Consider the following 25,818-nt stretch of genomic DNA (forward strand, 5'->3'; position numbering starts at 1 on the left):
TGTGCTGGGAGGCAGGGGCTAACCAGCCAGACCCCCACTCTCACGGCCCCGGGGACCTCAGCAAGTCCGATTCCTCTTGCCAAGCGCGGCCCAGCTGGACCCCGGTAGCATGTCCCATACCGACAATTCCTGTCTCCTCCCTGAGCCCCCTCTGTGTGGGGCAGAGCTCCCTTGGGGCATTTACCTGCCTGGCCCCCAGGTGCCCCATTGGTGGGGAGCGGCCGAGGGGAGACACCCCCACATGCTGCAGATGAGGGGCAGCGACTTGGGGATCTCTGGGCTCCAGCAGGGGATTGAGGGGACAGGGCCCCTGGTGAATGGGGCCCCTCCCCCAAGTGTATGGGGCGTGGGGGGGAGTCCTGTGGGTGGAGGGATCTGTCTGGCCCCTGGCCTCCTGCAGCTCCGCCAACGGCCAGCAGAGGGCGCTATAGCTCGGCAGACGCTCTAGCCCTCGCTGACCGCGGACTCGTCTCCTCCTGCCCCGGCACTTCCGCTCGGAGGCTGGAGGTGGCGGGTCGGGAGCCAGGTGAGCGCCCGGGGAGGGGCTGGGAGCACGGCGGGGCCGCGCGGTCCGGGAGGGGGGCCGAGGGTGCTCGGTCCCGGGGGGGGGCGCTGCGGGGGAGGGGCCGAGGGTGCTCGGTCCCGGGGGGGGCGCTGCGGGGGAGGGGCCGAGGGTGCTCGGTCCCGGGGGGGGCGCTGCGGGGGAGGGGGCGAGGGTGCTCGGTCCCGGGGGGGGGCGAGGGTGCTCGGTCCGGGGGGGGCGCTGCGGGGGAGGGGCCGAGGCTGCTCGGTCCCGGGGGGGGGGAGCGAGGGTGCTCGGTCCCGGTGGGGGGGGGCGCTGCGGGGGAGGGGCCGAGGGTGCTCGGTCCCGGTGGGGGGGGGCCGAGGCTGCTCGGTCCCGGGGGGGGGGCCGAGGGTGCTCGGTAGGGGGGTGCAGGGGGCGAAGTTCCTCGGTCTGGGTAGGGGAACCGTGGGGGGGGGTGAGGCTGATCAGTCCGGGGGGGGCTGGGCTGTGTGGGGTGAGGTTTCTCTATCCAGGTGGCTGGCGGTGCTGTATGTTTTGGGCCTGGGCCCCTTACGAGATTGTTGGGGCCCTGCTCTGGGGGAGGGCTGTTCTCGGGCACTGCGCTCCCCAGGGGCGAGACTCACTCCATGCCTGTGCATGCTGCTGGGCACCAGGCTGTCACACCCATGGCCACTTCCAATGGGTCTGATGCCAGTATCCTCTGTGCTAGGTCTCACCGCGATGGGAAGGAGGCACAGTGTGGATTGCTGTCTTGGTCTGGGGGGTTGCTGGCTGAGGGAATCCCCAAGAACAGAGACAAGGAATGGGATTGAGGTTGTGGTTCTCATTCCCATTTCCTGTACTGATGGTGATTGTATCTGCAGCACCCACAAGTGTGTTGAGTTCTTCCTGGACAGATAGAAAGACAAGGACCCTACCCCAAAGAGCTAGCCATGTCATTTTAGCTGTGATGTGCCCAAGCAGTGGGGAAACAGACCTCAGAGAGAGGATGAGGTTCTTTCAGCAATTAGATCAAGCAGCTGGCTTGGGTTTGGTTACATCTGGGACTGTTTCTTGTGGGCAGTGAGGTGGAGGGATTTGAATGAGGACAGGGAATGGCTTGGCAAGGCAAAGCTTGGAGGGTGTTCATAAGAATGGCCAGACTGGATCAGACCAAAGGTCCATCTAGCCCAGTGTCCTGTCTTCTGACAGTGGCCAGTTCCAGGTGCCCCAGAGGAAATGATGATGACCTGTTCTGTTCAAGTGATCCATCATGCATGAGACATAAATGGTGTGGAAAACAATATGGAGATGGCTGTGGGGAAAAGCAGACAAACAAATGAGGCATTGACGCATCCTTGGGGGTGGGGATATGATGTGATGAGGCTAGGTGGGATAAGCTGATGAGGCAGAGCGCTGGGGGGCCTTGGAGGTGAGCAGAAGGGGTGTGACACTGAAATGGGGAGGCAGTGGTGTGGGCAGATCACATGAGGAGTCTCATTTTAGCAGATACGCTCTGAGGGGGGTGATGTTGATTGGAGGAGTTGAGAGGGGAGATGATTAGGACAAGAGTTATAGTGACTAGGATAGGAAGGGAGGGGTTGGATTACCCTCCCACTGGAGTACTAGTGCTCTGACAGTAGCTCCGGTTTGTTCCAAAGGAATTGAGGTACTCCCCTTTGGAGATGACTGATTTTTGTATTCCTCTCCTGCTCCACAGCCTGTGAAATAAGAAATGTCGTCTGATTCGAACAAGAAGAGGAAACCCAAGGTCATCCGCACTGATGGGGCCCCGCAGGAGAGCAAGCGGAGCAAGGCTGACCCTGACCAGGTGGGGTAGAGTGATTGTAAGTCTGTGGCAGTTCTGCATGCAGATCAGACACTTGTAGGGCTGGCTGGAATGCAGAAGAAGCGGCTGTCGTTCAGCTCAGTGCTTTGTTCTGAAAGCTCTTGACGTCAGAAAAATATCACCCCCATATGTACACTGTGTTATAAGGATGAGCTTTTCAAAAGCACTCAGGGTTGGTCTTGCGCTACTCTTACTTAAGTAAATGGGAATTTTAGCAATAATTGCCAGTAGCAATCGCCAGCATCCTGAGAAAAGATGGTTTATGACTCTGGGAGCCAGAGTTTGTGCCTTGTGCTCTCTGAGCAATTTTCTTGCTGTGTCACAAGTTTGCACTGGCCCCTGAAAAGATCTTGTGGTGTTTTAAGAAGCTCTGAAAAGATTGAGGGGGGATTGGGTGAGGGTGGCAACTAAACTGGAGCCTAGTGCTAACGAACTGTCTTCCATCCTGTCTGATAATCGAAAGAACTTTACTCGCTGCTCTTGTTCCTCTCTTGATTGTCAAATTAAATGGGCTGGGAACTGATACTGGTGTCTGGTGACAGTGTAAGAGACAATCTGAGCTCACTAGACTTTGAGATCCGCAGTGGAGTTTGCCGCACCAGCAATTAGTTAGATCTTCTGAGGATGCATAAAGCTGCTTTAAACTTGGAATGGAGGGAGTGTCAATTTGAGAGACCCTACGGGGCCCTTTGCAGAGGAGGGCGGGGGGATGAGTTGTAATGTTATGTGCTGCTCTGTATTTCTGGCTCTTTGCAGGATGTGAAGTATTACAGTGAAGAGGCAGAGGTGGAACTCCGAGATCCCAACAAAGACTACGAACTCTACAAGCAAACCTGCCAGGAACTTCAGAGGCTCATGGCAGAAATCCAGGATCTGAAGAGCAAAGGCAGCAAAGACAGTGTAGGAAGAAGCCCCTAGAGTTCTTTCCCCTGAGCATTTTTAAATACCTTTCTGCTGCTCCAAGAAAGCCGTGGGTTTGAAATCCACATGGCATCCTAGCAAGATGCACAAAGGGGGAAGGCATTTATTACAGCCTCAGCAAAACCAAATAAAATATGAGGACTGAATAGTTCAGGAGAGCGGTGTGGGGACAGGAGGCCTTTTACCAGTGAGAGAATCCAGCCCAAGTTATTGATTACCCCTGCCTGATGCCTGTTTGGGGGCCTGTGTGGAGCAGGTTGGTGGGTCTCGTTCTAGTTCCGGCTAGGGAGGTGTTCACATAGCAAGCTGACTCTAGTGACCGTTATTTAGAGAGCAAAGAGCATGGAGATTGAACACACTTCTGGCCCGCACAGGATGGCCACGTCAGCTCAGAGTTGAGACATACTGTTAGGGAAAGCTTGCACTGCAGCTGCCCGTGCTGTGGCTGAGAGGAGGACTTCTGCCAGGGCTGTCAGGCTAGCAGCTCTCACTACACCGAAGACCATAGAAACAGGGGTGCGAGTCATTGACTGAAGTCTGTGTGCCTCCAAGATAGGGTAGATCCGCCTGGTAATAGTCAGGCTTGTTTGATGATTGAACCAAAGGGTAAACGCACTTGGTTTCTGAAAGGTTTAAATCCCAGTGAAGAATGTCATGAAACTGGCCCCCTGAGCAAAAAAGAGCCCTGTATTGAGCCCATGGGGAATCTTGTGATTCTGATCCCTTCCTGGACTAAGGAAAGAGTGTGGGGAAAAAACCTACATGTCTGTTTCCACTGAACCTGGAAATGTGTGGCACCTTAGGAAGTCCTAGAGATATTAACTAATGTTTCACGTTTGAGAATTGTCTCATAGATTCCAAAACCAGAAGGGACCATTGTGATCATCCCATCTGACTTCCTGTATAACACAGGCTGAAGACCTGCCTCAGAACAATTCCTAGAGCAGAGCTTCTTGAAAAACATCCAATCTTGATTTACCAATAGTCAGTGATCCACCTGACCCTTGGTAAATTGTTCCAATGGTTTGGTACCCTCACTGCCAAAAATGTATGCCTTATTTCTAGTCTCTGCAGATCCCTGCTTGTTCTAATTACTTCTCCCATGCACAGTAACAAAGTGTCTCTTCAGTGGCAATCTACTCAAGCAACAGTTACTAGTGAGTAAACTTCCTTACCCCAGCTCTCCTTCCTACTTGTCAGGCTGTTGCAATAGAAGAGCGTCGGATCCAGAGCTGCATGCACTTCATGACCCTGAAGAAACTCAACCGTTTGGCTCATATTCGACTAAAGAAGGGGAGAGATCAGACCCATGAGGTACAATGGAGGCCAGAGATTGAAAGGGATGCTACCTGGAATGGCAGAGGGATTAGGGATCTTCTGGAATGGCAGAGGGGAAGTGGGGGTTACTGTCTGGTACCTTAGTACACACTGGATTAGGTCCAAGTGGTCTCTGAGTTAGAGGCTTACAGGGAAACTCCACTGAAGTGAAGCAGATAATCTAATAACTAGAACGAGTGAAGAAGCAGCAGCACCCTCTTAATGTCTGACATGATTTAACAGTCAAGAAGCTGCTGTTGATCTGATATGCGGCAGGGCTGAGAAGAAAATAGTGCCTTGCTCTTATGTAGAACTTTGCATCCGTAGATCTCAAAGCACTTTACAAAGGAGGTGTGAGTATCATTTTCGCCATTGTACGGGGAGGAGAATTGACTGGCCCAAGGTTACCCAGCTGAGCTGGGTATAGGCCCCAGGGCTCTCAAGTACCAGTCCATGCTGCCCTGCATTTTCTCCCTCCTGTTCTATCTGGAGATCCTGCTTGGAAGTATCCATGTCGGTACAATCAGACCATTCACGGTGCGGGAGATAAAGACACAGTGGTGGGTGTTCCTGAAAAAACTTGACTTATGTTCTTATAAATACACACGTAGTGAGCTAAGAAGCTGTGTTGTTGCTAATCGCTGCAGCCTCTTCCCCAGAACGTGGCATGGCCTGTCCCTTGATTCAGCTGCAATCTTTATTTTTAATGTGGAGAATCAAGTTGATTATGCAGATTCCAGATTTCTGCAGGGATCAAAATCCTCTCTCTAGGTATTTCTAATTCACCCATTACCATAGCACCAGTAATTGTCATATTGATAGTATATCAATGTAGAAGTAACTGGTAAATCCCAAACTCTGTGTTTAAGATAAACCTGTATTAATTACTCATAAACCTCCAAGTGAGCTGAGTTGATACTACTGAACTCCTTAGAACAGGGGTCCACAAACTGGGGGGTGCGGCTGGGGTCTGGGAGGAAGTGCCACCCAGCTCCACTGCTGGTCTTGGCTGCCAGTCCAGCCTCTACCCCCTTACCCCTGTCTGTGGCCTCCCCACTCCTGGAGCCATAGCCCCTCTTCCGGCCCCACTCCCAGTGTGTGTGGGGTGGGGGGAGATGTGGACGGGTAAAGTGGGGCATGAGGTAAAAAGTTTGGGGACCACTGCCTTAGAACCTTCCCAGACTGGCTAGCTCCTGGAACCCTACATACCTGCATGCTTGCTCTAACCCAGTCACTGGTTTCCAATTTTGCAAAACTTTTTTGAAGTGAGTAGTGCCCACAGGAATGAAAAGCCTTAGCACTGTCCTTATAGCAGGCACATAGAGTTACAAAGCCAGCTTCTCTACTGATCTGGCAGCTTTTGTTTGCAGAGGTTATAGATTCAGAAGGGACCACTGTGATCATCTGCTCTGACCTCCTATCTAACACAGGCCGGAGAATTAATTATCCTTTGAACTAGAGCAGATCTTTTAGAAGAACATCCAACTTGATTTGGTTCTCACCTTGCATGCCCTGATCTCCCCACTAGTAATGAACTCAAGGCCATTTTGTACAGGCTGGTGGTGGAGTGCCAACCAGTGTCCATGATACCTCCTGGGTTTCACCATGGCCATTCCATAAAATCTGCCATCTCCAAATGGCAGCCCTTGGTCCTTGCCATCTGTTGAGCATGTTGCTCTATTAATTCCAGTTTTATCTGCATTGTGATTTTTACGCTCACCTGATCACATTCTTCTTTCAGGCAAAGCAGAAAGTAGACGCCTATCACCTGCAACTCCAGAACCTATTGTACGAGGTGATGCATCTGCAGAAGGAGATCACCAAATGCCTGGAGTTTAAGTGAGTACAGCAAGAGAGAAGGAGGCTGTAACTTGAGTTGCACGTGTCAGATACAAAGGGTCTTAGGGAGGGTGTAACGTCTAGAGTCACAAGGAGAGCCTAGCTCTCATCACTGAAAGATCATAAGAATCCTGAATGCTGCCATACCAGGGCTGAGAATCTGGCATGTGGTCTGGATATCCTGGAGGTTCCTGGGGCAAGTGGAAGGAGGCTGGTGCATAGGTAAGAGTCAGGATGGTCAGGATAAATACTGTGAAGGCTTTTGATAGGAATTGTGCTGGTCTAACAATGTTTTCTTTGGATCAGTCTCTAAAATGCTTAGCTGAACTGCATCAGTGTAGTTATTACAGAGGCTGCACCTTCCACAGTCACATCTCTGAGCTCTTACAAAGTGAGACTGTCCCTCGGCTGACTTCTGAGTAAATCCCAGGACAGACAGACAGACAGGCAGGGAACATGTGCTGCCAACAGCCAGGAAAGGAATGGCCCTGTTCAGATACGAACTGTGCGCTTAGCGGGGCCTGTTGCAATTTTGCTTTCTGGAACTGTAGTAATTCATCTAGCAAAGTGGGTCTCATAATCGGGAAACAAATAGTGAATGCTGAGGTTGTGAGATTGCCGGTAATGGTGCAGCTCTGCACTGGAATTCCCAGCCTCCCCCAGACTCATCCCTTCTCCATCCCTGCAGGTCAAAACATGAGGAGATTGATCTAGTGAGCGTGGATGAATTTTACAAAGAGGCTCCTCCAGAAATCAGCAAACCTGACATTACCCTCAATGAGCCGCACCAACAGACCCTGGCCCGCCTCGACTGGGAGCTGGAGCAGCGCAAAAGGTAAGTCAGCAGGCCACCATTCAGATCAGTCCTGTCTCTACCTGGCACCAAGCATTTGCTGGTGTATACTTCACAGCCCAGGGACTGTGAAAACAGGTTTGAAAATAACCTTTTGTGTTACACTGGTCAATCACTAAATGAAACAAACAATACAGTAACAGCAAAGAAAGATTAAACAGTCAGTTTAAACTAGTTACTAAAAGACAAATGGCAGATCCATTTGTAACACACAGATGGGCCTGTCTCTCAGAGCTGTTTTTACTGTTTATTCCGAACAGTGTCTTGATCCTGTTTTTCAGTTCAGGGAGTCTTCTCTTATGTGACTAATTAAAGGGAGCCAGAGCTATGCCCTGGTCTCTTCCCAGAGGAACAACACCCATTGTTCGACAGAAGTGGGCAGTGAAGGATGTAATTCTGCATTTAAAAAGCTTAAGGGCTTCCTGGATCAAAGGAGTGTGAGAGATGCCTAGTTAGCAACTCTAATTCCTATTCCCTCAAATTCAAAGGAAAGGGAGGTGTATATTAGGATGTCATTGATGTAATTGATTCAGGCAACCCCATGTAGAGCCCTGCTTTTTAACCAGGGCCACTCAACTTCATTGACTCTGGAAGCTGATTCTTGTAGCAAGGAGTGGACCAGCAATGCAGCCATGGTGACAATGCTTAGATCTGATCAGCTGTGTGCCTGTAAAATCCAGTGTCCAGAAGACAGGCTGTGGAGTTGACATTCAATCCTGTACTAGACGGGGGATTACCTTAGTCTTTTTAGTGCAGTTGATCATGCAACAAAAGACGCATTACGCTTGGCCTGGCATAAAGAACTACTGGCAAGTCCATGGCAGTGAATTTGTGCTAGTTGCACATATTGTAGAATCTCAGGGTTGGAAGAGACCTCAGGAGGTCATCTAGTCCAATCCCCTGCTCAAAGCAGGACCAATCCCCAATTTTTGCCCCGGATCCCTAAATGGCCCCCTTAAGGATTGGACTCACAACCCTGGGTTTAGCAGGCCAATGCTGAAACCACTGAACTATCCCTCTCCCCACATATTATACGCACCACAGGGTGGAGCTGAGAGCATGCAGTTCTTTGTCCATTGCTGCATTCCAAAGGGTCGTCATTAACGGGCTCAGCCATCACCAATCCGAAATCATCCATCGGTAACCACAGGAGGAGCATCCTGCCAAAGGATTGCTTTAATGTCCCACTAAAAATGTCTGCACATTGGAAACTGACTTTAAAAAGCAAAGAAGAGCTAGGATGAGGTTTCCCCACAGTATTGAGTGGAAGGTGTGTGGTTAAATCACTAGTCTCCTGTGCAAATCCTAGTCCTAGTGCCTACAATGTTCATAGTCTCTTTCCCCTCACTTGGCAGCTCTAATTTGTGGGGTGTAGTCTCTTGATCTATCTTAAAAGTAGGTTTTATTTATGAGAACTCTTCTGACTGGAAGCTTTGAGTTGATGGTTCCATTTCTGCCTTCTCCAACCAGTCACACCCTCCCATAACATCATATGATAGTTATGACTATGCCTCTTAGCTAAAGCTGTGCTTGCAAGTGGGGGCCTGTGTAAAACTGACATTGTGGGGTTCTGTGTTTGTCTCAGCAGGTCCATTCCAGACAGCCTTAGCCCTCCTGTCTAAACTGTTTTTCTGATGGAAAATTGGGTTTTCCACAATCAGAATTTTTCACAAAATGACTCTGCTTTCCCTGTCTGTTTCACCCACTCGATTTGTTTGGGGTGAAAAACTGAATGCTCAAAAGCTGAAATATTTTTATTTTGAAATGCCACCGAAGTGTGTAATGGAAGATGTGGTTTGGCTGCCTCATGCTTCCATTCTTCTCTGTGGGCCAGGTTCCCCAGCTGGACTTCATCTGCCATGATGCAAAACTGCTATGATACATGCCATCCCTCTTCAAGAGGGGAGACCATGGTACATCCTGGGAGATGTAGACCAATTAAGGAGCCTGTATAGAGCAAAATGGAAGCATTAGGCACCCACAGTACAACTCCCATCAGACACTGCGGTGGCATTCCCAAATCAAAATATTTTGATTTTCAGGCTTTCTGTTTTCTGATGAAAAAAATCACAGGGGGAAAACCATTTTCTGATCAGCAATTGTCCTCATTTCACAATTAAAAATAGTGAGGGAGGTTTCCTCTCTTGGGCTCTGAGAGTTAAGCTGGTCTCTCTCTCATTTATCAGAGCCAGTAGTAAAGATTCTTTAGGTCAAATAAGTCCCTCAGTGATATGTGAAATCTCATTGTCTACCAGGGGTTTGCACAGCTATTACTGATAGGCACTTAATAAAAATTAAAAAACCAAAATGCTTCTGATGACAGCACAAGATGGAAAAGACTCTCCTGTAGCTGTTTTAGCTCTACAGGGCTAACAGACCCAATAAAGCAGCATGAATGTACTTTGTCGCTGAAGTCAGCAGTTGAGCTGCGAATATGGGAGCAGATCAGGGGAGTAAGGAGGGGCCATTTGTATGTCCTCATTTCTTAGAGTAGAAGAGTGCTTGGAATATGTTGCTCTGTTTACTAAATGGCATATTTTCTCTTCAGATTTCTCAAGTAGTTTGTCCTCAGTTTTATTTTCATAGATTCCAAAGCCAGAAGGGACCAGCTAGTCTGGAATGGAGTTTACTACCTACTTTGGGATGCTTCCACAGGCAACCCAACTCTGAGAAGATCCGTGTGGAGATCCCAGCTCAACAGTTATCTCTTAACAGTTCATGCTCTCTTGAACACTCTTCAGAATTCTTTTCAATTTTCCCAGTTTTCCGGATCTGCTAAGTTTCTTGCGGTTTGTCTTCCCTTTCCCTTGGATTTTAATGAACTCTTCATTTATCACATCACTTCAGAGGTGACAGCAAGGTCAGATATTGATCAAAATAGGCTCTGAAGCTGACTTCAAAGCATAGAGTGACCTATCTCGGTTCAGGAGCCCCTGGCGGTGGAATCAGGAGCCCTGGATCCTGAGGTTTAGAACTGCACCAACAGGGAGCAGAGATTCTGATCTGACATCTGTCTCCTTTGTGAATGCGGTGCTGTAAATGAGCTTCTCTTGTGCAGGCTAGCGGAGAAGTATAAGGAGTGTCTGGCCAACAAGGAGAAGATCCTGAAGGAGATAGAAGTGAAGAAGGAATATCTGAGCAGCCTCCAGCCCCGGCTCAACAGCATCATGCAGGTACTTCCTGAGCTTAACAAAGCCCTCCTCTTTGCCTGGGAGACTGGCTGCTTGCAGTGAGAGTCTGTGTATTTTCTGCTAGATGGATCAGAGCCCTTTGTGCTGGCCCTTGCCTGTCTGCCCTCTAACCCTCAGTTGTTGGGAGGTAGATGGTGTGGGGACAGGCTGGCTAAATCCACAGTAAGGGAGGTTCAGAGCACTGGGAGCATGGGGACTGAGGCTGTTCGGAGGTGTTGGGACTGCTCCTTTACCTGTGCTTCCAGACCTTCACAGGGCGAGGATTTCCTGTGCAATCTCATTGTGCAGCGGCCCCTGCTGAGGTGCTGGCAGAAGACTCGTTAGATGGGACCTTCCATGGAGAGCAGTTGTAGCTTCCTCCCCTTGCGTCAGACTTGGCTGGGAAGAGCGGGTGAAAGAAGTGGGTTCTCTCCCGTCTGCAGAGCTGTTAGTCCTCCCCGTAAGGAGAGCTGAGCTTCCTGGTGGCTGCTGCTGAACATCCCAAGGAGCATCTCTGCCCCGAGGGTTGTGTATGCTCCTGGCACAGGTTCCAGGGCTCCTGCACAGCCGCATCGAGCACAAACCACTCGGTGACTGGGCTGGTGTGCAAACAATTCCAGTACCAATCGTGCATATGTGATTTGTGTCCCACCAGGCCTCCCTTCCTGTCCAGGAGTATCTCTTCATGCCTTTCGACCAGGCACACAAGCAGTATGAGACAGCGAGACACTTGCCACCACCTCTCTATGTTCTCTTTGTCCAAGCCAATGCCTATGGTCAGGCCTGTGGTGAGTATCAATGTTGGGGGAGGGGAGTAAAGCAGTTGAGACACCCTTCATCTGTGCCATTGAAAGCTGTGATGTGAGTGGAGCGGGGAGTGCATCCCCCATGGGCCAAATTTCACCGCTGCCTGCAGAAAATCCTGCCGCTATGAGACTTGCGGATGACTCTGTTTCATCCGATCCACTCTGCCTCCGCCACTTCTGCACGCCCTGCGCAGCTCCTCCACGGCTGCTCTTGGAGCCTGCTTGGGGGCAGCCACAGCCTGGGAGCCAGCCTGATGAAGCAGCATCATTTGAGAACCTCGTTCATTTGGCTGCTGCGGCTGAACCCCTTGCCCCTCCGTCCCTACCACGCCTCTCCTGGAAGAGTTGCTTAGAGAGCTCTTTTCAAACCTGTGCCCCACTCGGGATTGTGGGCACTGCAGCAGTGACGGCTTTAAAGCCAGCAGCCCAGCTCAAATGTGCTACGTCAAGAGCCCCCACGGTATGGCGCTGGCACGCGGCACTCCTGCCTGTTGGGCTGTCGTGATCCGGGACCGTTCAGAACGGGCTGTCGAAGGCCATGTCTGCGCTGTTGGGACAACAGCGGCGTAGCTATGTTGGTGGAGCTGTGCAGGCATACCCCCATGATGGAAGGGGTTTTTCCATCAGTGTCAGCACTCCAGTGCCCCAAGCAATGGAAGCATTCTTCTGTCAGTCTAGCTGTGTCTACACCATGGGTTAGGTCAGCATAGCTACGGCACTCGGAGGGGTGGGATTTTCACACCCCTGAACGATGTAGCAGCCTGGACCAGGCCTTACTGCTTGCTGGGTATGGTGCCGTAGGGAGGTGGGGGGTGTCAGCTCCTGCATGGCTTCCTGTAGTGGGACAAAGCCCATAACTTGTCAGGGAGACGTGGTCCAGGGCAGAGCCTTGAAATTGACATGGCTCCCATCCCTTATGTGGCTCGTGTGCAGTGAGGAGGTGATCCAATCCCTCAAGTCCTCTGTCAAAGCATATGGGTTGGCAGCTCCCAGGAGAGCCCAGACTAATGCCCTCTATGCTTACTGTGACTCAGTGCACTCCTGTAACTTCATCTGCCAGTCAAGGGGCCCCCTTCCTTGCCTGGCAAATTCACTGTCGCTGAGACCTGTTTAACTGTCATCTGCTTCTCAACATACACAGCAAGGGGATAGCACTTCTCTTCTTCACTCTTCCTCTCCCTTCTTCCCCTCTCTCCCTCCCTTTCTTCCTGTCCTTTTTCGGCCCACCCCATTCGCGAATATGAAACCCTTCTCCCAGCCCCTCAGGCAGGGTGAGTACCTTTCTTTCCTTGCATCTGAGATCTGCCAGAAAGCCCCCTTTGTAGCAGAAAGTGGTTGTTTTTAAAATAGCCAAATCCCCACCCCTGGGTTTAGAGCTTACTAGAGCCCAGACAGGGCACAGTGTAGTACCCCAGTGTGTGGCCCTCTCTAATTCTCTATTCAGTGCTTGGATACTGTGGTGATAGGCACCCTGGAAAACCCGAAACCAGTCCCACAGTGAGCTCCTGAGGCTGAGACTCCTTAGGGATTGCCAGCCGAGATTGGACCAGAGGCCAGTCTACTCCAGCATCCTGTCTCCAAGAGTGGCCAGCACCAGATGCTTCAGGGGAAGTTGTAAGAAACCTGCAGTAGCAAATGTGGGATAATGGGTCCCCATATTAGGTCTCAACCTGATCTCTAATAGTTATGTCCTGGAGCACCCAAAACTATCATTAATATAACTGGATATTCTTGTTATCCATATGCATGACCAATTCTTTCTTAGACTCTTGCCAAATTCTTGGCCTCAGCGACTTCCAGTGGCACTGAGTTCCATAGTCTTAATTAAATGTGTGAAAAAGGATGTCCTTTGATCATTTTTGAATTATTCTTTTTACTCACTCATTCCAATTGCTGACATGCAGAGATGTGCATGCCAAATCCTGCTGACCAGCTTTTATCTCTAGTTCTTTCTTCTTGTGATGTCTCATTTCAGGCTCCTCAGCCCACATGCAGTTACCTGCTACAGCGATGAGCCTGGTAAAAATGCCTTGATGGGTGCTGCATTGCACAAAAGCCATTTAAGGCAGGATCACAACCCATCTGGCATTTTTCCCCTGACGTAGGGGATACCTTGCATTTGGGGAACGGGGCATATTTATGGAGGATAATGTGAAACAATAATCGGAGTGGGAAATTTGTGATCCCCTTTGCACCACAATGTCTCTAGAGTGTCTGTGTGTCATTACTGCTGTTCCACCTGTGGAGAGGTGCACAAAGCATGGGATGGGAAGGTGATCTCACCACAGCTCTGGAGCATGCTTAAACAAAACGTCTTACATCTTGGCTGCCCACTAGGCACTGAATCTGCCTGTTGCTAGTGAGGAAGTGGCTACAAAAGTAACTTGACAAACTCTTTTTGGCATCCTTGCTTCCAAGCTTGATGCCGCTCTAGGTGGCTGGCAGCAGCAACCTTCCCTTTAACTGCATGGCCCTCAAGAAGTGCTGAATGGCGCTTTGCTCTCCACAGATAAGAAGCTGGCTGTGGCAATCGAAGGGAGTGTGGAAGAAGCCAAGGCCCTCTACAAGCCACCAGAGGACTCCCAAGGTAAGTTATAACTTGGCATTCCCGCCTGCCTTGGCCCAGCCTGGGGGCTAAAAGCTGATACTGGGGTGTGAAGTGGGAAGGATCTGAGGAGCAGTGTTGTTTCTTGGGCCGGGCTGAAATAGCTCTATAGCTTATATCTGTGCAGTGGTTGCTTAAATAGCCTTGGCTCCTCCCTCACACCCAACTCACCCTCCTGGGGAGACAGGCAGCCGAGTGTTAGAAAGAGTCCCTCCAGCACTGTCAAGTGGCACATGGGGGATCTCGGTCATGCAGAGGCTGTAAAGGGGCCAAAAGGCATGTAACACATCAAGGGCCTCAGCTGGGCTAAGTGCCCCTTTGTGGGCACCAGTGTCTTCTAGGAATAACACTGCAGTGCAGGGGTAGTGGGTCCCTGGGGCATGACTGTTTGGACAGTCTGTCAAATGGATCCCTGCGCTTGGCTCTTGCTTATCCCTCTGTTTGAATGTGCAGATGACGAGAGTGATTCCGATGCTGAAGAAGAGCAGACCACGGTAAGGGACTAGCACTGCCCCAGTATTGAAATTTGGGATCTCCTCGCATGGGTGGACCCACTTCTGTTTCTCCCAGCGAAGCATTGGGTAGTGCTTAGAGTAGGGGGCAGGGCTGGGGTTTCTCTTCCCTGCTCTGCCACTGATCTGATGTGTGACCTTGAGCCTCAACATTCCCATCTGTAAAATAGGATCAATGATGCCTCTTGTCACAGATCCACAGGGTCTAGTCCATGCCCAGCCTATAACCAGTCCCTTGGGAGTGACCCCTTTAGTGCACTGGGCCCCAAGGACCCTCACAGTTCCACAGGGGCAGGCCTGTGGCCTCCACAACTCCAAAACTGGGCATTTCCTGTTTCTCCTTGACTCCCTGCAACAAATCCAGCCAAGCCAGACTCCTGCAGGAGGCTTATATTGTGCTCCTAAAGTATCTGCAGTACCGCTAGGCAGCCTTTCAAAACCAAGGTAACGATTTCTTAGTCTCCTGGCCTCCAGAATCGGAAAGTCCTTTGGTTAGCAGGAAGGGTTTATTTAAATCAGCAATGTAAATCATGATTTAAATCACCCAGTGGAAAAATCTCACTTGTATCATTGATTTTAATCACCTTTTCCATTTGTACTTCAGTGATTTTTATAAAGAAAAGGGCAACTTTATTGGTTGATCTAACCATGAAAACATGTTGATTTACAAGTAAATAGAGCTTGTACACTAGATTTGATGCATCTTTTTGTTACCTTGGAGGATAAACTGTAACTATATCTATCAATTTATTTAAATAATTATATAGCTTAATAGTTTCAAATTCTTATTAATTGTACATGTTCAGTACGTTAGAAAAGGGTGAATTTTTTATTGCTTATTTACTAGGTAATTCACTTTTTGCTCCTGATTTGTGTCATACTGCATTAGGGTGGTAACTGGAATTTAATTAAACACACAGAACAGCATTGCAAGATTTATTTTTATTATACAAACCAACTTCTAAATGTTTTGGATACATAAACTTCTCTTACCAAAACATGTTTCACATTTACAACTAAATAGGGATTAATTGTAGTCAGTGAATTAAATTGATTATTTCAGGTCAGCCTGGGAAAATTTTCAAATATGCCAATGGGAAAGTGACTGGAGCTTAAGTTCCTACTCACCTAAGTCTCATAAAAAGGATACCATTTCCTAAGTTACTTGGGCTGTCCTTCAGACTTTCAAAACTAGTAGATTTCATTCCCTCCCTCTCTCCTTGTTTTCATTCATTTTAAACCGGTTTACAAGAAAAACTTACTATGACTGGAATAACATCAAAAAGAATCTGATTTTAAATAAAATCTAATTTAATTATTTTTTCTTTTTTCAAAAAAAGCCTCACTGATTTTTCTGTACCCTGGTGTGGAGAGGCAAAGGTTGGGTTAGAATTCAACCTGGCCAACACTGCCATCTGTCCCTTTCTCTTGAGTCCCTGGTGTCTGTCCGTCTCCAAAGGCGAGCTCTTAGCTCATAGCTCCTTTCCCCTTTGTTCTCCAGCTCCAGGCCTTTGCTCCGCTTCTCCCTGCGGGGTGTGGGGGGATCTGCTTCCTCTTGGCTGTGGGTTTCTAGGTGTGAATGTCCTGGCTATTGGGGTTCCCTTTGCCTTTCCAGATCCCCCACTGATATGGGTCAGTTTCAGACAGTCCTGACACCCATTTACACCATCCCAGGCAGTTACATGGCCCGACACCTCCTGTCCCCTCCTCCACCCCATGAACAGCTTTTTAACCCTTTATACTCCGTGCATAGCAATGCAAAGCTTGGGGGAAACTGAGGCATACAGAGGATTAATAAAAATTTTACCAAAATTCTCCCTTTGTCACATCTCCCAAGAAGGGGGTGTGAGGGTTAATGTTCGCAGAGCCCTTTAGGGGATCCATTTTCAAAGGCAGTGAGAGTTGAGCACTGAATTGCCCTAAGTGCCTTTGAAAATCTCCTCCTCGGAGGTTTGCATGTCTGGGCTATGTGTACGCCAAGCATTGCTCACAGCTGGCTCTGGCAGGGTTCAGGTTCTTAGTGCTTTGGGAGAAGGTCCACTCCGAGTATGTGCCATCAGACATGCAGATGCCATTGGAGAGAGCACTCAGCAACTCCTGAGATCTGACCCCAATTACCCTTTGTGGACTTGTCAAGTAACAGCTCTGTACCTCAGTTTCCCTCTCTGTAAATTCTCTACCTGGCACCCAGGATGCTGCATGGAGTAGTTATAATTAAGTTGCTGTGTAAGTGCTAAGCATTGCTTTGCCTGCAAAAGACAGAGAAGCTTGCCCCATTTGCTGTGAGCACGTAGCCGTGGGGTGGGAAGAATGTGACACGTTTTCAGGCACTGTGATTCTGCTCTCCCCTGCTGCAGAAGCGTCGCCGCCCCACGCTGGGCGTGCAGCTGGACGACAAGCGCAAGGAGATGCTGAAGAGACATCCACTCTCTGTTACCATTGACCTCAAGTGCAAAGGTACAAGGGCATTAGACTCCAAGAGTCAGGTTCTGATCTCAGTGTAAATCCATTGACTTCAGCGAGCCATTGGATGTACACCAGTGCCTGTGAGATCAGAATGTGGCCCCAGGAATCGAGTTTCAAAGATCCACCTTTCTGGGTAGCTGGGGTGAGTCACACAAGAGTCCCCGCTGCGTGAATGAACAATGATCTTCACGGCAGGTCGGTCCAGAGTGAGCCAAACCATTCCATGTAGGCAGTGGGGGACAAAGACAGGAGAGACCAGTGCCCTGGCCTCTCAAACAAAGGGGCAAGTGAACTCGAACTGTGGTACTGGTGGAGTTGCCAGAGTGCCTTGGCGCAGCTGTGCTGGGGAGAGAAACTTGTCTGGCTTCCTACTGTATGGTATTCTCATGCCCTCTGGATGGGCCGGGGTGTTTGTTCCTCAGTAGTCTCTAGGCTGTTCTTTGTTTGCCTCTCTGCTCTCAGGCACAGAGGGAGCAGAGCTTTATCTGTTGGTTCTGAGAACATAGAGCCATTGGTGCAAAAATCAGGGCACTCTGGCTGTGCCCTTTGGCCTCTGCACCAGCAACTCTGCACTCCTGGGCTTGCAGGGAAGTGCTTGGCTCTGCCTTCTCCAGCAGAGACTCCTCTGCATGGAGCTTGGCACCCTGCGACACCAGAATTCAGGAGCTTCTGCTTCTGCAGCACTGTTAGTCTTGACAACCTGTGAGACCACCTCTGAGGGGAACCTTGCCCTGCAGTTGGTACGGCCTAGCAGGACAGTGGCTGTGCTGGTGCATGCGTTTCAGAGGGCAGCTCTGTGCCATTTCCAGATGTGGCAATGCTTGACCTGTTGACGTGAGGGGCCAGGGAGAGAGGGGCTCCTTGGCACTCTTCTCACATGTGTGGGATTCTCAGGGTAGCAGTATGTAGGGTCTACAGTTGTCCAGTCTCAGGCTTCCACAAGGGAAGCAGGATCAAGCTGGTCAGTATCTGGATGGAAAAGCAGTGCTGGCAGTTCAGCAAGGGGTGCACTTTGCTTGGAGTCAGCATTGCCCCAGGGCTCTGGCCTGAGGCTAGGGGATCAAACTACCTTTCAGAGGAGACCTAGAACCACAGTCCTCCCTCCTATGCTTATTTAAGATCCTCAGCTCATCTCGTTAGAGAAGGGGTGTTCACTCCAGTGGCCTGGCCAGATCCCAGGCTGGGATATTGTATGCTGCCCCTGCACTTTCAGTTCACCTGGATCACTGACTCCCTTATCTCAAGTTTCCTTCCCCTGATTTCTAGCTTAGAATTGTACATAGTTTCCTCCCCTGATTTGGTGTCCATGTCTACATCTGGCCAGTCAGGGTCAGCAGTCACATGAACCAGTGAAAGCAGAATGGGGTTTCTGCTCCTCTTGATTGTTTTCTTCCTTTCTTGTCTGCCCTGCTCCTTCATCCCCACAAATGGCTTTTCTTTCCCATGCCATCGCCAATGTCACCACACAGACGACAGCGTGCTCCACCTGATCTTCCACTACCTGATAAACCTCAATGTCATGACAGTGAAAACCAAGGTGACCACTGCTACGGAGATGACCACGCCCATCAGTGCTGGGTAAGCCAAGTCCATGGAGGTGTCAAGGCCAAGTCTGTTCCCAGTCCTTGCACTGGGGATGGAATTTGTCTGACCTTGATCTCACCGCAGAGGAGCTGCTGTCCTCAGCATTCTCTGTTCAAAGTGACCCTAGGGGGACGTGCCAAGCACCCCACGTGACAGAGGCTTGACTGGGGTTGAGCGCGGCAGAGTGCTTAGGAGGACTCCTTCGTCCCGACCTCTTAAAAGCAGTGGCGGGGCTGAGAAGTGAAAGCTGTTGTCAGGATGTGCCTCGCTCCTCCCTTCCCTGGCTGAAAAGCTACAAGCTACTTTCAGTTGAAATGCTGCCTGCATTTCTCCTGCCTCAGCTTGAGCAACGCAGCAGAGCTTGGACTTGGTGGCTTTATCTCAGCCTGCCCTGCATGAGGTGGAGGGTGAAGCGACTACCAGCAAGGGGAGCTGTAGACTTGAAAATCCTCCTGAACAAGGCAGTTGGCCGCATTGCTCATGCAGCGTCCTTCCCTTCAGCGAGGGGGACCCGTCCCGCAGCCCTTTGTCAGCCAGCCGCCAGGGTAATGCACTGCTCACTCAGCTACAGTTCGGGAGGCGAGGGACTGAGTTGTCGGTTCAGAGACAGAGTGTTTCTCTAATCTGATTTATCCTTTGCAGTGAGACCGAGGGATCAGGGTAAAGGTAGATGGTCACGTGGCTTTGATCATTGGGAAAACAAATCTGCTTCCCTTGGAGTACCGCGTGTCTGCTGCCACAGCCAGCAGCCCAGATTAATAGGGTAGCACACAGGCAGAGGAGGAGCTGGGGCATCTCATCTGCTTGTCGCATTTAATTACCATCTTGCAGATGAATGGTTTCCTTCCCTTCCCCAGGCCTGTGTCTGGCACTCTCCCTCCACCCCCTTGTTCTCCAGCTCACCTTGTCTCAAGAGCCGTGGATAATGCCTTCTGCTGGAGAACCCATGCAAGCTTGATTAGTGTGAGAACTGGGCTGAAACTGCAACTGCAGAAGCCCGCCCTGGACATTAATTCAGTAGCAAATGCCCAGTTCTGAAGGAGCTCCAGGGATGAGATGGGAAGTGGGGGCTGCTTGTCTGCGCATCTCATAGCATGAGCTTCCACGTGGCCGTGGACAGATTCCATGGCAGGGCGCCCTTGCTGGTTGGGGCAGGGAGGAGGGGTGTTCCTGTGCAGCAAATGCTTCCTCTGCTGGAGTCGTAGTTGGCAGCAGTCTGCCTACAGACTCTCCCAGCTGGGTCCTTTGTCGCCTGCAGCTGCCCTTCACCAACTTGCCTTTCCTCCTCAGGGCCCCATGTGCTTTGCAGCGAGCTGGCCCTGTCTTCTGTCATGGTTTGGGGTGTGGTGCTGATTCTGTGGCAAGTGCAGACACCTTTCAAACAAAGGTTTCTGTTGCATGGTGTGATCAGCCAGCTGCCCCTCTTGTCTGTAGGAAGATTAGCAGCCATTTCTTTCATACCAGCTCTGCAGTGTGTTTTCAGCAGCCCACAGATTGGCCATCTTTAGGTTTCAGAGTCAACCCATTCAGTGGCTTGGCGAAGCTCGCCCCTCAGTTGCTCCTCCAGGTTCCCACAAACTTGGCACATCAGTGCATCAGGTTACATGCGGGTCGTGTTTTCAGTTATCGCTACAGCTGGGCAGGGGAAACAGCTTCCAGGAAAAGAAGATTCTGATTCCAGTTCTATAGCCAGGGTGAAATCCATGGCTGTGAGGCCCTGAAATACCCCTCATCCATTGCCAGTGCACTCCGCTCTTAATGATCCTGAAGAGCACTGTCATTCTGGAAACTCTGTGGCTGACTTTAGCCTTCCCTCTCCCACAGAGATCTGCTGTCTCCAGGCTCCCTGCTGAACTGCCTGTATCCTGGGGATCATGGGAGGAAAACTCCAAATCCAGCCAACCAGTTCCAGTTCGATAAAGTCGGGTGAGTCGGCTGCACATCTGCCCCTGCCCTTAGTCATGTCCAGCACCATCCATGGAGGCCAGTCAGGCAGGACATCCTAGAGCAGGAGACCAGGGTGCTTGCTTTGTTCCCATTGCGATGTGGGACCTAAAGGGCTTCTCCCACCAGCTTTCTAGCCCAGGACAACAGGGGCAGCCAGGCCAAATGGCAATACCCTACACTCAGGGCTGGGCTGCTACTTCTGGAACAGCTGGGTGAGATGGTGGCTCGTCTATAATGGAAGCCTTGTTTAGCTGGGAAAAGAACTCTGATACCTGGAGTTCGGGACACACATGCCTCCCCATTTGGTGTGTGCATGGCTGCATCAGGAGCTGGAGTCATGCTCTTGGTCAGTGTCGGGGAGATGGGTCTGTCTGCTGCTTCAGGCACTCCAGGTCTGGCTCTCACACACTGGGGAGACCAACCCCTCTGTCTTATGTGGCACTGTGATATTTTCCTTTTGTCTTCTAAGCATCCTGACCCTGAGTGATTATGTGACAGATCTGGGGCATCCCTACATGTGGGTGCAGAAGCTGGGTGGCCTGCATTTCCCCAAAGATCAGCCTCAGGTATGTCTGAGGCACAGCCTCTGGAAAGCAAAACCCTACTGACGGAAGGTGTTTCCTGAGGCCCTGCCAGGCTGTCATCCCCGCTGCTCTACCCGGTGGCTACTTATCACACTTGGGATCTCAAGCCAACGGTTGCCATTTTTTTAGGCTCCAAAACCAGGTGCAGCCAGCTTTGATGGCTCCTGCAGTATCAAAAGGCAGTCACTCCTGAGCTCAGGAATCTAACTGCAGCTTTAGGGGCTGAATTGGGGCAAGGACAGGCTGGTGTTGGCAATGGCCCAGCCTTGTTGGTTTGGTGGGAGCCAAATCTAGCTCCTCTTCTCAAGTGGGCATTAGTCTCCTTCAGGCTAATTAGATGGAGGAGGATGGGCATGTTCCAGAGAGTAACCAGAGGGAAATGTATTTTCCCAGTGTGCTGTGCACTGTGGAATACTATGCTCAAGGGGTTCCAGTACAACCAGCTATCAGCCCATGCTAGTGGGTAAGGAAAGAAATCCAGGCTCTAGGTCACAGTCCTTCCTGTCCGCAGCACACAGTGACCGCAGATAACTCGCTGAGTGCCAGCCACATGGAGATGACTATGAAGTTGCTCAGGACGAGGCTGCAGTCCCGTCTGGCTCTCCACAAGCAGTTTGCTTCACTTGGTAAGGACACTGCACCCTCCCAGTGGTCTCCCTCCTCCCCTGAGCACAGGACATTGGCCATCAGAGCAGGGTTGTCCATTTGAATCCTGTTTAGAAGAGGTGACAATAATGTTTCCTTGAAGGGATTCCAGGGCCCTCATCCTTCCGACAGACACATTATGCGCCTCCTGCTTTCAGAGCAGGAAAGCGAGACTCTGGTCCCTGTAGTGATTGTCTCTGACGCCCCTTGTTGGAGCTCTGCTTACAGTTGCTCTGTACAAATTGCTCCGTGGGTGCGTCTGGCCAGATCGAACTCCCCGTATACCTAGTGGAAAGTTGGTCTAACTGGCCAGTGCTGCAAGTTCCACCTGGCTTCAGAAAGTCCAGCTGTTCTTTCTGCCTTTGGTGCTGTCACCAGCTGTGAAGGCTCTGCAGATAGCATGTAGCTGGCAGTTTTACTGATAAAGTGTGAGGCAGGCTTTGCTTCGGCTCGCTCGCTCCCAGCAGCTGGACTGGGTTGCATTCACTCTGCCCTCAAACACCACACTGGGAATCAGTTCGGCATGTGGAGGGAGATGAGTTGCTCACCTCACAGCCTGCACTGTGCCAAAGTTTCTCCCATCCATGTGCAGACCTGCCCCACCCTGCGGGCTCTGAGGGATCATGGCACAGGTTGCTGAGCTGCCGGATGCTCTCGCATGCTCCTCTATTCAGTGTCTGTAGACGACAACTGCAACTAAAGAGGCCCATGGACTCCAGAGCTGCTTCCCCTCTCCCCCATCCTGTCTTGGTTGTCCCAGACAGTGATAGTGGGGCTTGTTCCTGCTTGTGAGTTTTCAGTGCAGCTCAACTGGGTTTGTCATTGCTTTCAGAGCATGGCATCGTGCCTGTCTCCAGCGAGTGCCAGCATCTCTTCCCTTCCAAGGTCGTGTCACGCTTGGTGAAGTGGGCTGCGCTCCCCTATGAGGATTACCTGGTAGGTGCAGATAGCCTTAGGTGCAACGCCAGAGCAAGGGACCAGCTTCAGCTCCCCACGCTTCCCACTCCCCATGGCAGAAGCAGATCAGTAACCCTGCACTTTCCCATCCTCGGGGCCCACGCTGCAGATCTGAATATACAACTTTGTTTATCCCCATTCCCGGGCGTCTCCCCCTGCAGGAGCTGTCCTACACCAAAGACGTTGTGGAGGCTGGCTTGGCTGAAGACACTCACCTCTATTATATGGCTCTGGTAGAGAGAGGGACAGGTGAGTGCGTTTCCCCTCCTTTGGTCTCAGGTTCCAGGGAGTGCCGTGTGCGGCTTCCTTTGTTCCCTCTGACATTACACTCAGAAACAGCCAGTGGTGTCCTCGTGCCATCTGTTCTGCAGCCCTCAAGCCCTGAGGAGGGGCTGGTACGTGGTGAATATCCTTGAAAGGCTGAGACGTCACTAGCAGGTGTCAGCAGCAGAAGCTGTTGGGACAGTTAGATCAGTGGGTCTCAACCTTTGTGGACAACTGGCCCCTTTCACTAGACAGTGGCCCCATGGCAATCTGCCGCTGTTCCTCCCCCAATAAGTGACTGGCGTGGGCTCTTCTAGACTTTGACTTGGGCCAGTGCATAGCTCCAGTGTCCCATCTGGGGGGCCAGGCAAAGCTAGCTTCCCTCCTCCCTCACTCAGCCCACAGCCTGTGTTCTCCCTGGAGTCCTGGGAGGCATAACCATGCCTGGAAACTGCACTGCCTTTCTCTCCATCGTTGCCTCCCTGACAGGCACCACTGTCACTCTCCAGGATGCTCCGGCTCTGTTGCTATGAGTGGCTGGTTGGGGGAGACGGAACCCTCCCAGGCTATCAACCTATATTCTGAAAAGCAGATCCAGTGCTCTGAAACCAGCCAAACTGCATGAGAGGGTTAGGGAGCTGGGGCAGGGAGGAGGTTCAGGGGTAGTGTGTAATCGTAGCTCTCTTCCCTTGCACGTCTCAGCCAAACTCCAGGCAGCTGTCGTGCTGAATCCGGGCTACTCCTCCATGCCACCCATCTTTAACCTGTGTCTGAACTGGAAAGGGGAGAAAACCAATAGCAACGATGACAACATTCGGGTAAACTGGAGGGGAGAGGAATCCTCTCTCACGTGGTCAGATCTAATGTGGTTTGGAAGTGCCAGAGCCACTGTTGTGTGATGCCAGTTGCTGGCCTGTTAGAAAGAGTAGATCAGCAAGCATGGCAGAGGCCAGGGAGCAAATGTGCTGTGGAGTCTGAATTCCCCTCTCGCCTTTTGGAGGTAGCCTGGCTGAAGCATCTTGGTAGCAACTGTGCCATGCCTGCTGGAGGGGGATGGGGGAAGATGGAGAGATCTTGGGTTTCTGGGGGTGTCGAGCCAGCCCCTTCACCAGAAAGCGAGGTTCCTGTAGCAGATCGGGGGTCCCTGGAGGAAACACTGTGCATTGCATAGGAAGGGAAAGTAATTAGTGATCAACTAGCCAGAGTTCCCTGTGAGACTGATCCCATCCCCTGGCTCTTGCAGGCAATGGAGAGCGAGGTCAATGTGTGCTACAAGGAGCTGTGCGGACCAAGGCCTGGCTACCAGCTGCTGACCAATCAGCTACAGCGCTTGTGCGTCGTGCTGGACGTCTACCTGGAAACTGAGTCCCATGACACCAGCGTGGAAGGGCCCAAGGAGTTCCCCCAGGAGAAGATGTGCCTGCGTCTTGTCAGGTGAGGGTCCAGCCCACTGCCAGGAGGCCCTGGGGAGCGGGCAGAGAGATCCCCCTCATCCCCTCTTGAAATGCCACTGATTCCCCCCAGCCTATCTCGCTGCTGCTGTTTGTTTCGCTCTGTTCTTCCCAGGTCCCCTCCCCACTGTGCTGAATAAGATTGAGACAGAGGATAAAAATCCCCCTCTAGTGCAGTGGTTCTCAACCATGAGTATGGGGCTCCCGGGGGGCCACAAGCAGGTTTCAGAGGGTCCTCCAAGCATGGCCAGCATTAGACTTGGGCCCAGGGCAGAAAGCCGAAGTCCCACTGTGTGGGGCTGAAGCCCTGAGCCCTGCCACCTGGGGCTGAAGCCAAAGCCTGAGTAACTTAGCTTCACGGGGAAAACGTGTGGCATGGGGCCCCAGGCAATTGCCCTGCTTCCTAACCCCTAATGCCAGCCCTGGCTTTTATATTCAGATAACCAGTGGTTGTGGTACAGGTGGGCTGTGGAGTTTTTATAGCATGTTGGGGGGGCCTCAGAAAAAGGTTGGAACCCCTGGTCTATTGCATACTGCAGCCTAACCTCCCCGCTCTCTCATCTCCTCTTGCAGGGGGCCCAACCGCATGAAGCCATTCAAGTACAACCATCCTCAGGGGTTCTTCAGTCACCGCTGACCCCATCACCCGGATTGTCCTGCCTCCAGTCACTGAACTCCCCCAGCACCAGAATCTCTGTGTGACCGTTGTTCTCAGCTGGTTGGGGGTCAACCACATCCCCCAGGAACCTCCCCTGCCCCTGCATGCAGCGCTCTCATTCCAGCGTTGCTTCCCAGGGGTGTTGTAAAGTATTAAATTGTAGATGAAGAAAAGTCCGTCTCTGATCCATGTGTGTGAATGCCAGCTGCACCTTGGTAGGTGGGTCTGGTGGTGGCCCAGCTGAGGGGAGCGGCTGGATCATTGCTAGCGATTCCTATTAGGGAGCTATGCTCACAGCCTCTCTAAAGGGTCCCGGGTGGATGTCCCAAGGGCGTGGCTTGCGAATAGCCCATGAAGAGTGGCAGCTCTCAGGCTTCTGCACTAGGGACACAGACATGATGAAGGAGATGTGATTGGACTGTCGCTCCCTTCTCATTCTCTGTGCCCATGCAGGCCTTTTCAGCCACCCGCCCCTATTTGCCCCTCTGTCCTGCCTTTCTGCTGGGCCCAAGAGAGGACTTTGATCACCCCTGCACCAGCACTCCAGGCCTTGAAGAAGCTCTTTTGACCAGGGATGGAAAATCCTATCCCAGCTCCTGTGGGAGTAGCTTTGGCTCCTTTGACTCCAGAGCCACTTTCCTCCTTTGCTGTGAGCCCCTGGCGATGGCAAGTGAAATGGGTGTATGTGTGAGCTGACAGCTGCAGGAGTGTGGCTGGGCTAAGGGGAGGTGGCCTGTCTGAGCTAGCTCGGGGTTTGCTCTGAAACCTTGCAGCAAATCTGCTGTCTCAGAAGGGGGGCTTCTGGTATTCGCTTCCCCTTGCCTGGCTCTGTCGGTTCTCCCCCTCTTGAAATGCTACTGATTCCCCCCAGCCTGTCTCACCTGC

At 51.4% G+C, this 25,818-nt stretch overlaps 1 protein-coding gene across 3 annotated transcripts; it reads left to right on the forward strand.

The window, feature by feature from the left end:
* Positions 1 to 388: 388 nt before the first annotated feature.
* Positions 389 to 25,106, forward strand: THOC5 (THO complex 5). 3 transcript variants are annotated; one of them, XM_038373303.2, is made up of 20 exons: positions 389 to 526; positions 2,226 to 2,336; positions 3,111 to 3,254; positions 4,476 to 4,589; positions 6,334 to 6,431; positions 7,120 to 7,266; positions 10,343 to 10,457; positions 11,110 to 11,242; positions 13,770 to 13,847; positions 14,319 to 14,359; positions 16,735 to 16,834; positions 18,313 to 18,421; positions 20,252 to 20,353; positions 20,844 to 20,940; positions 21,470 to 21,584; positions 22,436 to 22,539; positions 22,722 to 22,809; positions 23,527 to 23,642; positions 24,068 to 24,258; positions 24,849 to 25,106. In XM_038373303.2, the coding sequence occupies exons 2-20, from the start codon at positions 2,241 to 2,243 to the stop codon at positions 24,910 to 24,912; spliced, it is 2,052 nt and encodes a 683-aa protein (XP_038229231.1). In that variant the 5' UTR covers positions 389 to 526; positions 2,226 to 2,240; the 3' UTR covers positions 24,913 to 25,106. The 3 variants fall into 3 exon arrangements, with proteins under 3 accessions (XP_038229231.1, XP_043353793.1, XP_043353792.1); XM_043497857.1 differs by lacking the exon at positions 389 to 526 and adding an exon at positions 1,442 to 1,460; XM_043497858.1 differs by lacking the exon at positions 4,476 to 4,589 and having other exon boundaries at positions 408 to 526.
* The last annotated feature ends 712 nt before the right edge of the window (positions 25,107 to 25,818 follow it).

Source organism: Dermochelys coriacea, chromosome 15, assembly GCF_009764565.3.
Source record: "Dermochelys coriacea isolate rDerCor1 chromosome 15, rDerCor1.pri.v4, whole genome shotgun sequence".
Taxonomy (NCBI): domain Eukaryota; kingdom Metazoa; phylum Chordata; order Testudines; family Dermochelyidae; genus Dermochelys; species Dermochelys coriacea.

Excerpts from the sequence above, each read along its gene's own strand:
- THOC5 (XM_038373303.2), top strand. The coding sequence starts at position 2,241 with ATGTCGTCTGATTCGAACAAGAAGAGGAAACCCAAGGTCATCCGCACT. Across the intron at positions 13,848-14,318 it reads GCCACCAGAGGACTCCCAAG|ATGACGAGAGTGATTCCGAT; the intron begins GTAAGTTATAAC and ends TTGAATGTGCAG. Across the intron at positions 16,835-18,312 it reads CATTGACCTCAAGTGCAAAG|ACGACAGCGTGCTCCACCTG; the intron begins GTACAAGGGCAT and ends GTCACCACACAG.